This window comes from Phaenicophaeus curvirostris, chromosome 28 (assembly GCF_032191515.1).
Source record: "Phaenicophaeus curvirostris isolate KB17595 chromosome 28, BPBGC_Pcur_1.0, whole genome shotgun sequence".
Classification (NCBI taxonomy): domain Eukaryota; kingdom Metazoa; phylum Chordata; class Aves; order Cuculiformes; family Cuculidae; genus Phaenicophaeus; species Phaenicophaeus curvirostris.
The window spans coordinates 6,253,308-6,266,315 of NC_091419.1; the positions used below are offsets into that span (position 1 = coordinate 6,253,308).

Consider the following 13,008-nt stretch of genomic DNA (forward strand, 5'->3'; position numbering starts at 1 on the left):
TTTTTGCAATATATTTAGAAGAACAGTTTACTGGCTGTAATTAGAATCATAGAATCACCAGGTTGGAAAAGACGCATCGCATCATCGAGTCCAACCATTCCTATCAAATACTACACCATGTCGCTCAGCACCTCACTCATCTCCGGTGTCCCCGCTGTGTTTGGGGTTGTCAGTGGTTGTCATTACACGTGGATGTACCCCGAGTGCACTAAGCGCTGGAAACAAAGGCAGCAGCTGGCAGCAGTCAGGAGTTGGGGCTGTGGTCAGAAGGGATGGGGAAGCTTCGTGTTCTCAGCGTACTCAGACAAGTTGCTGCAGGGTGCAAGTCAGAGCAGTGTTGGGCTGTTCAGCCCAAACACGCAGCCCAAGGGCGGCCTCGGCTCCGGCGCGGAGTCCCAGCACTCCTCCTGCCCCAAATCCTCTGTCCTTCTCATGCGCAACATAGCACCCAATGACAAAGGGACTGAAACGGCACCGCAGACACCACCCAAAGTAGGGCACAGCATCTTTCCTATCAACCTGTTAACTCTAACTCATATATGACTTCTCTTGTAAGCTAATTATTTTACACACTTAAATTAGGGCAATTGCATCAGCAGGAATTGAACTGAAACCAAATGCTGATAGCCCTGGGAGGATCTTCTGCAATGGAGTTTTGTATCCCACCTGCATTTCCTGTTACTAAGGGAAGAAATCAAATGTCCCCAAAGATAGAAATGGATGTTTCGATCCCTTCCTGTGCACATGGCACCATCCAGCCTGCATCGCTAATGTCCATAAAACCGTTTCAGAGAGGGAGCAGGAAGGCAAAGGAGCCCCAAGGAAGGAGATTCCCTTTCAAACCAAGACAAAATATCCACCTCCAATCTTGTTCCTGCATGGCACTGATATAATCAGACATGGAGGCCTTGGTGTCACAGTTTGCCAGCGGCCTTCCAGCCTTCTAATTGTCAGACGTCCATCAGATGTGGTTCTCTCATCCACTCTTTGTGCCTACGGCTTCACCTTCCTGACACTGCTCACACCTCACATCCTTCTGCAAAACGCTGCTGATAAGCAGCAGTGTAACAGACTGACACAGCAACCCCTGAATTGGCCTCTTGCAAGTCGTAAAAATACATATGTGGAAAGTGTTTACAAAGTTAAATTAAGGAAAAAAAAAAAAAGAGATACATAACATATAAGAAAAGACTCAAGAACTTCTAACCAAGCCCCAGATCTGACACCAATACCAGCTGTGGTCAGTGGCGAGTAATGTAACCTCGTGTGTGAAATGAGGATAGCAGCAACCTCCTGGGGCACTGGGAGACTTAATTAGTTGCTATTCGTAGATTAAACAGAGAGTCTGAAGGTGAAAGCACTAAATGCTGAGTATTAATAGCTTCTCAAGGATTAATTTCTGTAATTGGGCAACACCAGCATTACAAAAAAGTGGATCAGTGTCAATTTTTGAAAGAAATTTATTCTTATGGTTCTATCCTGTCCTAAAGGAACCCAAACACAGAATTTTGCTTTTGAAAAGTCATAACCAGTAACACAACAACGTAACAGACAGCGCAGCTTGTCATCTTCAAACCAGAGCTTCTGACTCCCACCCAAACGCACATTCCTGCACAGGAAACATCATGTCAGCTTCCCCAAGCAGCTCTGGGAGCCGCAAGCTCCCGGAGTGCTCTGTGTAACTCGCCCTGCTGTGCGTTCCTTCTGCACTCCTTACGAAAAAAGCTCACTCGCGTTCATTAACAGAAGACACGCTCATTTCTGTGACTGAATTCTTCCTCTCATCGCTCAAACCCTCCGCAGCTGGCACTGCACTTTCCAGGCCAGCTGCATCAGTGGGTTTTGAACTGGCCTCTCTGCTTTTCCACAGCAGACGTAAGTGACCTTTGTGGAAGTTCCAAATCAACATGAACAAGAAAAGAAGACCAAAACCAGCCCCTAGGACTCTTAAAACCATCTTCTCTGCTCGGCTCTCCACAGATTCCTGTCTCACGGCCCCATTTGGTAACAAAGGTGGTTCTAAAGACTGAAACTCCTCAGTTCTTTTCTTGCGGTCCTCCTTCACTGTGGCAATAATATTTGCTTCCGCTGTCTTTTCTTGGGCATAAAGGGCATAGCGGGCCACAGTGAAATGGAATTCCTTCCCTCTGGATTTCTCTACTGAGAGACAATCATAGAATCCAGCCGCATCCAGTGTCACATTTAATACTGCCATTCCTCCATCATAGAGAAGGTAGTTGGGGTCCTCAGCCTGGAGTCTGCTCCCATTAAACTTCCACACCACACTTGCCAGATTGGACAGGGGGACACATCTGAGATACACATTGTTTCCAAGGGTAAAGACACACTTTCTCACACTATTTTCTGAAATTACAAAGATAATTATTTTAAGTAAGAATGCCGGGGATTTAGTTTAACTTACTAAACCAAATACACATTCAAATAAATATGAAATTTCATTCACCCGTCTTGACAACGGGAAATGAGAAGGGTAGGGGTAAAGACAAGGAAATCCCATTACTGACAGGTCTGACCATCTGCCAGGGATATCTTGCTGGCCTTATTGCTCTGCTGTGGAACAGAATGAATACAGGACTGGAAGTTTAAGATTTCCAAATTTTAGTCTGATTTTGCCTTGCATAAGTAAATTCACCTTTGTATGTCTTGACTTCTATATTGGTTAAAGACACCTCTCCTCAAAAATGCTTTGATTTGCCTGCACCTGTAGCTCTACATTAAAAGTAATCTATTTTCCAAGCCTACTAAAAAAAATAAAACCAGTTTTAAATGGCTGATAACAAACAGCCTTCTTTTCAAGCACGCTCCTGAATCACATGCCATTTATCCGTAGAACAGCACCCGGAAGCAGTGACAGATTTAACAGGACAGCTGATGTGTGTGATTTCCACAAGGTGGGTGCGGGAGGGACACCAGTAACTCCAAACAGGTCCCATTTACACTCCTCTTGAGAGTAAGAGTTTCAGTCTAAGTTGCAGTACTGACCATTTAAGAGGGTTAAGAGCATTGAGCAGGACCAGCTCAGCGTGGGGTTTTTTGGTCTAAGCGTAAAAGTGACAGCCAGTGTAATTTTAATTCTGTGGGTTTCTATAATGCAAGAGTTTCAGTAAGTGTAGAGCATTTTGATTGCAGGAAGTTAAAATATTCTTTCTTAAAACAAACATTCACATACCAATGCTGAGGCAGCTGGAAGCATCCCCGTATCTCACACTTTGAATTAAATTCCTGAAAAACAAACCAACACAACCCAAAGACCAAACAGATGAAAACACAGACAGAAGTGTTCCAAGCTTGTGTCATTCCATTCCTAGGAACCATCCCAGGTTTGTGTTCAAGCCATTAAGAGGGCACTTACAAAGCAAGCTCCCCTCAGGTGTGCAGATGAAACAACAGCTTTTGACTTACGCAGCTGTCGGGCCAGCTTGCTTCACCAGCAGGACACACTCGTTCGCAGACTGAGACCACGCGCAGTACGGATCCCGAGCCAAGACACAATCCACACAGTACTTGTACCGCCCGCATTCCGAAACTGGAAGCTGCACCACTTGAGACTGGGACCCTGCATAGAGCATTCCCTAGAAATGCAGGGGGGAATTCCTTTACAACAGTGAGTGAGATTGTAAGCTGATATTTTTGAATAGGGATTGTAGGATTTTCTATTTGTTCAAAATATCAGCAAACTAACAATCCTGCAATAACAGATGGTTATGACTGAGAGAAAAACCTAGCCTGCTATAGCATGGGAAATGAAGAGTTCCCTCCATGATTTTTTAATGAATATAAAGGCCCGTTTCAGTTCTATTTTGACACACGCAAATTCTTCTACAGAAAAAAAAGATGTTTTTCGTTTCTGTTATTAAAGAATAAACAATAGTAGAATTATGAGCCATTTAGAGGCTATTTAAAAGCCAGAACAACAGAGCAGAGCAAGGCCTGAGGCGAGCTATTAGAGCAGCCACTTTCCATCTGCAGGGACAGAAGTTTTACCTTTTCAGACGACAGCCGGAGAGCTCGTACAGGCTCAGGAGATGGGAACAGCTGGAGCTCCTCCACAATGAACATTTCCCCATCACAACTGAAAGCTTTATGCAAATATCCATCATCTACATAAAATGAAATGGATTTCTAAAGATAAACTCGTTTAAACACAGCCTAACGTTTTTGCCTGATAATTCATGTTGAAATTAGATCGAGAGTTAGAAGGCATTCCTGAGCACAGGGAATTTTTTTAGTTCTTCAAAGCAATTCTTATTTTTGCTTTCAATAAGACACAAGAAATGATTTTTTTTCCCAGGGAAAAAAAACCCCAAACTCAAACAATCAAACAATCCCTGAATTTTATTATGTCAAATATCCTTTGATATGGAAAGTTTCTAAAGAGAGCCTTTGAATGTCCAACAAGCCAAACACATTTAATCTAACTGGGATGAAAACATTAAACTAGCAAGACAGCTTCTGAATGCAAAACTTCAAACAGCTGATGAATTATTTCACTTTACTAAAGTCTCAGAAAAAAACCCTGGAACAAAATGCATAAAAGCATAGAGTATCTTTTCCTAAAATAAAAGCACTTACCTGTTCCTAGAAACATGACATCATATGTGTGTTTATCCAGGCCAGTGACCCTCTCTACGACAATCCTGGTGTAGGTGGAACCTCTCTTCAGCAGCACAGGTCTGTCACCAATTGGATTTACAGAGTTATCCATTAGAGGGTGATCTCTAACAAACTGCAGAACTTTGTCAGGCAGGTCAGAAGAAGTGTTATAGCCAAGACTCCGGGCAAAGTTGTCAATGCACTAGGAACAAAACAGAGGGAACATGACTACAATTGCTTTTACATCTCACCAAGGCATATAAAAAAGTTGTATTTTCTTCTAAACACCCAGTTATTTCTACTTATCTTCAAAATAAGTATTCTCCTCATGCTTTCTGAGCAAGCTAGTAACCCCACATCTCTGTGGAGCAGAGCTGCCAGCAAGGTGGCTTTTCCAGGAGCCCTCATATGATGATAGGACAAAGCAGGGATCTCTCTGCCAGTTATAAACACTGTCTTTATCTTGGTAAAACACAAGCTAAAGATTTGCTACCAAAGATAATCTAGAGGCCGTTCTTTAATTAGAAAAAGTAAATTCATATTTACAGCGCCAGGACGTGGAACTGGCACGTCTCCCCTGTACACCATCCACTTAACAGGGGAATGTTCGACAGCCACGGCTCCCTTGTAGTTTCCTTTGGAGAAGACTTCCTCAATGTTTTTCATGCTGTATGCACAAACAGCTGAGATGTCTAACCTTCCCCTGAGAAGGAAAAAAAATAACAACACAAAAGCAAGTTTTGTTATTTTATATAGAAATAAATACTGTAAAATAACCCCATCTCCACAGCGTGCACTGCCATATCTCTTCCCGGATTAGTGCAAAGATATCCGGCACTAAAACCACTTCCCTGTTTGCAGTTATGAGTCACTAAGAATAAAACAAAATATTCATAAAAGATGATATTAAATCTTATTGTTAAAAATCAAGTAACTGCTGTGAAATCGATTGAAACAACTTAGAGGAGGATCTTTTGACAACCTTTCCTGTCAACAGGCAGATCAGCTCAACTATCACAGTAATCAATGTGTGATGGAATTCTCCTCCCTTTAGCTCCACACTGCTGACACAGGCCATTAATTCTTCTCCTAATCCCTTCAGCTCTTCTTACTGAAAAACACAATACTTTCTCTCTTTGCCTCTAATTACAATGCTTTTCATAACAATGCCTGGTAATCCAGGTAGTGCTTTAGGAGTGTCCGGATCAGGCATTGATGTGATTTCAGCTCTATCAGTGCATGCCAAGCCAGTGTTTGCCACACCCGAAGGACTCTATTTACCTACTTGGGGCAATCTTGTCATTGATGTTGTTCGACAAGTAAAATTTTGATACCCTTTGTCTTGTTTTTCTTGATTAGTCAGAGAATTAAGAAAAAGCTAGTTAACCCTAAAACTCGCACGCTTTTAGGGTTTGGAGTTGAGTTTTCATTCTCACAGAAGATGACATCAGATGGTCATGACAGAAGCTCCTTTTGGAACAGGAGAATAATTCCACACCTTGACATGTCAGCTATTTCTTGCAGTGCACTAAAGACCAGAAGAACCCAGGGCTTTGTGTATGTAATTATGCAATTTTATATCTAGTTAGTTTTAATTGCCCTGCCATCTGACTAACTCTCAAAAATTGGCTTAGGAGAAGCTTTTGGTTGGTCTTTAATTGAAAGCTTTGGCCCAGGAACCAAAACCATTTTGTTTCAGCTGATAATGTTTGCTCAGCTGGATCAAGCTGTAAGAAAAACAAATGCAGTCCACTAAAACACACAGTGTATGTAGTTAACAGTGAAGTGAGAACGCTCACTCGGTTCATGACACACCTGAGCAGCAAAAACAGCCCCCTCTCTCACCATTGTTGGGAAAATATTCCATAAAATATGCTCTCCTGCCACTCTCTTCTCCTAAGGAAGAAGATGTCCTGGACAACATTGAAATGGAAGTTTAATTCTGGAACGGAACAGGAAAGGCGGGATTTTAAAAACGATGTCCATCTTCTCTGCAATAAGCGTTTTCCACCAAGATCGCCCTAAATGAAAGGAATAATATCAACACTGTAGAGGGCACAAAGAAAGATGTGATTTTCACCTAGTAGCACTGATGTGGGAAAAAAAGATAGTTGGCCTTTCAATACAAATCTCAGTCAAAGACAGAAAGCAGGTTTAGGTACCAAATGCAACCTGGAGAACCAAACACTGGTTCTGTTCTAGTGGGGAAAGAGGAAGCTAGCTCAGAAATTAAAAGTGTATGACATAACTGTGCATGATTGGCCAGTGTAGATACCATTGTTCATCACGCAACTACGAAACTTCAGCTGAAACACACTACACAAGATCTTTATACTACAAATACTCACTCTGCAGATACGGGCAATTCTGGACACCAGAAGCTTGTCATAGAATTCAAATTCAACAGCTGTTTCCGTGAAGAACACATAAATTTTATCATCATCTCCATTTGGATTAGATTCACTTTCATGCACTAATTCCATGTCAACAAAACTTGGTTCTGAAACACATCAATATGCAAAACACTAAGTTTATTCCAAGAAAAATAGTAATGCCAGATATTAGTTTGAAATTAAGTCTAATTGAACTTTTTTGGGGACTAGTGGACCAAGAAGCATTTATGAATCTATCAAACATTAAGTGAAGGAACCATGCCTTCATGAATGGAAAGGGGCTGCAGCTCATCTATCATTGTACTCTGTAATCACAAATTCCTTTAAAATTCTGTCCTTCATTCAAAAGCTCCTATTCAAAAAATCAATCTGTAACATACAACTCCATTCCAGAGGGAATTCATACACCAAATTAAAGTTCAAGAAACTGAAACATATGTATATAAAAAAACTTCTTACCATTTAGCCATGATGTTTTAAACTCCGTTCTAACAGGGTTTCTCATATTGCGAAGTATTATAGGTTCTGTTCCCAAAAAATTATTTGAAGTAGCTGAATAAAATTCCCCGTCTGTAAAGATTTGGAAAAAACCAGAAAAGTATAAAGTACTTCTTTTTAAAATGCAAAGACATAACGTAAGGAACAAATTGAGGTTTACATGTAAAACCAGATTAGGTTAACAGTATCCAGTACCTTAGTTTAGATGAGGAAAACCATTATCATATTGCGTGTCAGTCCAAACTTACCTACATAAACAGATGCGTAATTCAGAGTTGGTTCAAATGGACACTGCCCTCTGCTCTCTTCAGCTCTTCCTTGCAAGCTCATGTTCATTCCAAGGATAACCTATGGCAAATGAACATTTAAACAGGATGAAAAAACCCCCAAACAATTGATAAGTACTGTTCTGGCTTTTCTTTTATAAGAGAATTAGGGAAGTTTCTCATTTTCAATAGGAATATTTTTAGAAATACGGTCAGTAAAACTTGTATTCCAATACTATTACCATATGATCACAAGTCGGGTGATATGCGTTGGTTCCACAAACATACAGGTAAGAGTTATTTATCTTATGGAGGGAGAGGATGTAGTTCTGGCATCTTAGCTAAAACAGAAAATAAACCCAACATTTACACAGTGTAGTGGTTTGCATCTGAAGATATCTTGGTGTTTTAGCAGCAAGCAAACAAGCGCAACAGATTTAAATGAATCCACTTTGACTTTGTTCATTACAAAGAAGCTCAATATTATCACCGTATTTCATTTTAGGTATTAACTTGGTGGGAAGCAGAAGTTCCTACCTTGTCCTTTCCTCTACGAATACATTCCAGTTGTCTTTCCTGTGTAGCAAACCAGTATTCCTAAAAGCCAGAAACACTTGTAAGGTTGCAATTCTTTCATCACAAAATTTTGTGTTAAAAAAATCCCTAAATGATCTGAACTTTGGACTTATCAGATAAGTAAGCATTTTTCTATGCATCTCTGTAGCATAAAAGGCATAAGAAATAACCTGGTGAGGTATTGCTTTGCTTAAAAGATTCTGTGATAAGTTTCAAGCCTTGAAACAGTAATACTTTTACATATTTAAAATCAGAACACTAGGTTCAAATTAAGAAAACCCCAGGCGAAGTATTTTTTTAAAGAAAGTATGCAGAAAAAAAACCCCAAAGTCTTTAATTTACCCTGGCTATTTCTCTAGAAATATTATTCAAGTCAAGAGCAAACACTGCGTCTCTGCCTCCAACAAACAAGGTATCAGTTTCTTCATTCACAAGGAGAGTGGAAATATTGGCTAATCCTTCTTTCATAAAAGTGGTTATTTCTCCAGCTGTAAAACACAGAAGATAAATGTTTTCAAAATAACTTATCACAGTGTTATGTAATGAAATTTCCAGATTGAAAAAAAAAAAAATTGTAACAAAGATAAAAGCTTATGAACATTTCCAAACCATCTTCTAAATAATATGAAAGCAGTTACCTAACTTCATGGATACTCTTTCTTCAATTCATCACAGGAACAAAACCATCACTATTATTACCTATAGCCCAGACCCGCCAGCTACAACAAGGACTGTTCACACATTCCTCACCGCACGTGGATGAGCACATCTGCAACACTCGAGGTGAAACCATTCACCACATTCTTCTGATGCCTAATAAAAAATAAACTCCCAACCCTGCGCTGCTTCTTTCTGCTTGTGAAATTCCTATTTTTCACTTACCGTGGTATTTCACTGTTTTTCTGGGAATGCAGTTGGCAATGGATGTTTCTGCCTCGTCTGCTAATTGCAAAACAAGGTAAAGGACAAGAGTAATGCTACCCATTTTTAGAGATTTCACTAGAAAGAAGTTCTTTCCAGCTGTTATTCCTTCTCATTAAATAACTACAGGCAGGAATTTCTTCATAGTTCTCGAAAACTTCCTGCAAAGCCTTCCAAAGTATCTGTAGTCTTCAAATACTTTCTGAAACTTGTCAAAACCTTTCAAGTTTTCCTTTCAGATAACTTCTTTCAGATGGCCTAAAATTAAAAGCAGTTTAAGTTCACTGTAATAATTGGTTACGTTTATTTTTATCACAGATGGACAGCCAAACCCTATAACAAGATTTTGTAGCTATTACCTGCATTTATACTAATCAGAATTAGAGACACATCTAATGGCAATTCCAATCTGTTACAGTAATTCCCCAGTTTTTGGAGAATTGAACCCCTCCAGGGATGGGGCAGCCACCGCTGCTCTGGGCAACCTGGGCCAGGGCTGCCCCACCCTCATTGTGAAGAATTTCTTCCTAAGGTCTCACCTTCATCTCCCCTCTTTCAGCTCAAAACTGTTCCCCCTCATCCTATCCCTCCTCTCCCCAATCAAGAGCCCCTCCCCAGTTTCCCTGGAGCCCCTTTCCCTACTGGAAGGTGCTTTAAGGTCTCCTTGGAGCCTTCTCTTCTCCAAGCTGAACAAACCCCTCTCTCCCAGCCTGTCTTCATACAAGAGGTGCTTCTCCCCCATTTTTATATATGTTATATACATATACCTATCAAATCAGCCATATGTTATGAAAAAGATAATTCCTATTCTATTAAGATAATTAGGATTAGGTGCTTTTATGCCTGGAATTTTGGCAGCCCATTAAATGAAGACGCCCTCAAGCACAATTAAAGGCAGGTACTCATCATCTGCAATTGCAGAAACCACAAAGCCAGATTCCAAATCTGCTTTCACAGAGAATGGAATCTCTGCTCTTTCTGCACTTTCATCTATAACCAAATGCCAACAGCTAAGGAAACAGTTTGCATTAGTGCAAGCCAAGTGAAATATTGCTTAGGTGAGAACGCTTTTGATTAGTAAATCGGGTTGGAAACTTCAGAAAACAACTCTGTTGGCCCCTGTAAGCCAGAGTGGGAGCCTGCATGGGCAAATCCCACGTGCCAAGACACTGCCTCATCCCACAGCACCATCTCCCAGATGTGACCACGGTGTCTGAGAACAGATTCCACACCCTGGGCCTGTACTGCCCCGTGACCACTTTTGCTTGCAGTGCCTGGGACAGCTAGTTCCGGCAGTAACAAACACCAGGAGCCTGGGACTGCCGTGCCCCATCTTTGCCTCAGCAGACAAACCCCAGCTCCCACCCTGGAATCCCGCAGCACCTTTTCCTTTAGTGTTTCCCTGAGGAGCAATCCTGGCCTGCACAGGAGCCACAGAGCAGAGGTGGCCCTGGCCTAAGGGACAGGTGGTGTGTGACCACTCCCAGCCTCAGGCTCCTTGAACCATTCCTCAGCCTGGCATCACTGCACCCCTGAATCATAGCATCACCAGGTTGGAAAAGACCCATCAGATCATCGATTCCAACCATCCCCATCAATCACTAACCCATGTCCCTCAGCACCTCGTCCACCCGGCCCTTAAACCCCTCCAGGGAAGGGGACTCAACCCCCTCCCTGGGCAGCCTCGGACAGGGACCAATCACCCTTTCTGTGAAAAATTTCTTTCCTAATGTTCAGCCTGACCCTCCCCTGGTGGAGCTTGAGGCCATTCCCTCTCGTCCTGTCCCCTGTCCCTTGGGAGAAGAGGCCAGCTCCCTCCTCTCCACAACCTCCTCTCAGGGAGTTGGAGAGAGCAATGAGGTCTCCCCTCAGCCTCCACTTCTCCAGGCTAAACACCCCCTGAACCTCGCTCCAGCCGAGCCTCGCTCCCCAACCCCTCAGGAGACGCCTTTACCATCCTGCTCAGCCCCAGCAGGCACCACCGCGACGCCCAGGGCGAGACACCAGCTCCGCTCCCCTCTGCCCACACACCCCAAGATGGCGCCAGCCCCTCAGCCCCGACCCTTAAGGCGCGGCCGTTCCCGCCTCTCCGTGTGGCCACGTGACACCGGCCCACGTGACCCACCGCACCACGTGACAACCCCGCCCACCGCACCCGCATGGCGGCGGCCGCTGGCCGAGGTGAGGCTGGGGCCGGGGCCACGGAAAGTGCCTCCCTTCCCCTCCCAGGGACCGGGCAGCACAGGGTTGGGGGCTGGCGGGAGACAGGGGCCCTCTGGAATGCAGACACTGGCCTCCCCAGGCTGGGGCTGCGCGGAGAACCATGGAGAAGGCAGAAGAAAATCATAGAATTGTGGGATAGGTTGGAAGGGAGCTCAAAGCCCACCCAGTGCCACCCCTGCCCTGGGCAGGGACACCTCCCGCTGGATCAGGGGCTCCAAGCCCCATCCAGCCTGGCCTTGAACCCCTCCAGGGATGGGGCAGCCACCCCTGCTCTGAGCAGCCTGGGCCAGGGCCTCCCCACCCTCACAGCAAAACATTTCTCCCTAAGATCTCATCTCAGTCTCCCCTCTTTCAGCTCAAACCCGTTCCCCTTCATCCTATCCCTGCCCTCCCTGATCCAGAGCTCCTCCCCAGCTTTCCTGGAGCCCCTTTCCATCCTGGAAGCTGCTCTAAGGTCTCCCCACAGCCTTCTCCAGGCTGAACAACCCCAACTCTCTCAGCTTGTCCTCATACAGAACATGCTTCTTCCCAGTTTTTACACACACACCTATCCAATTGGCCATGTGTTATGAAAAATAGAATTCCTATTCTGTTAAGATAATTAGAATCGAGTGCTCTTATGCCTGGAATTTTGGCAGCCCATTAAACCAATATACTCTTCAGCCAATGCTAGAGGATTGAGCCCAATTAAAGGCAGGTAGTCGATTCACATCCCAGCGCTCAGTTTCCTGCTTGTTCCCCATGGTGGGAGCAGGGAACAGCAGCTCCCGCTGTGCTCAGTATTTCCGAGTATATCAGAGTATTTCAGGAGTATTTCTGTATATTATTTCAGTATATCAGGAGTATTTCTGTGCCCTGTTGCACCCCAACCAACTCATCTGCATGTTCAGTTTGGTGAGCCAGGGAGATAAACTGTATGTGTGTACGGATGAGAATGAGTCTGCATTCTTCTAGTGACTTAACTACCATGGCTGAACAGTAAAATAAACTGGATTTTCCGCACTTGGTGTGTGCAAGCGAGAGCCTGGCTGACCTCCCTCTGCAAACCTTCCTCCCGCTGGCACCAGGGAAGAACACACAGTAAGTGAGAGGGCATCCAGTAAAGCCAGGAGCTATGGATTCCCTTTCCATGCTAGTGTTGTGTGACCTCATTATGATCTCTCATTTCAGATTGTTCTTCAAAATTCTTATTTCCCATCCAAAACCAGTTCCAGGTTCTGCAAAAACTGTTCAGACAGGACTTCTGTTACCCCTACTAATTCAATCGTCGATGCTGAACCTCTGCCAATGAGGCACCTGTTTTAAAAATCAGATTTTTATTGCTTTGTTTGCTGCTTTACTGTTGCTTTTTTACCTCGTGGCAGGATAACAGAGTATGACCTCCCCTTCAACACCTAGGAAATAATTCCAAAGGAAATCAGCACTTATAATGACATGAATTAGGCACAAAAAGCTGAAGAGAACACACCGTGTGCCAGCGCTTTCTTAAACAGCAGTAACTTTATTGCCCACAGACA

The 13,008-nt window shown here is 43.4% G+C and overlaps 1 protein-coding gene across 1 annotated transcript; it reads right to left on the reverse strand.

Annotated features, from left to right (window-relative positions):
• Positions 1-1,442: 1,442 nt before the first annotated feature.
• Positions 1,443-11,296, reverse strand: LOC138731937 (semaphorin-4E-like). The gene is made up of 15 exons (XM_069878241.1): positions 11,223-11,296; positions 9,230-9,526; positions 8,690-8,835; positions 8,309-8,368; positions 8,014-8,112; positions 7,754-7,853; positions 7,467-7,577; positions 6,963-7,114; positions 6,460-6,635; positions 5,161-5,317; positions 4,594-4,816; positions 4,006-4,121; positions 3,424-3,593; positions 3,191-3,243; positions 1,443-2,364 (listed from the first exon to the last, which is right to left on the reverse strand). The coding sequence occupies exons 2-15, from the start codon at positions 9,330-9,332 to the stop codon at positions 1,727-1,729; spliced, it is 2,304 nt and encodes a 767-aa protein (XP_069734342.1). The 5' UTR covers positions 9,333-9,526; positions 11,223-11,296; the 3' UTR covers positions 1,443-1,726.
• Between the last annotated feature and the right edge of the window lie 1,712 nt (positions 11,297-13,008).

Coding starts and splice junctions, on each gene's coding strand:
- LOC138731937 (XM_069878241.1), bottom strand. CDS start 9,332: ATGGGTAGCATTACTCTTGTCCTTTACCTTGTTTTGCAATTAGCAGAC. Junction 7,854..8,013: donor ACCCGACTTGTGATCATATG/GTAATAGTATTG, acceptor CATTTGCCATAG/GTTATCCTTGGAATGAACAT. Junction 4,122..4,593: donor TGTCATGTTTCTAGGAACAG/GTAAGTGCTTTT, acceptor CATTTTATGTAG/ATGATGGATATTTGCATAAA.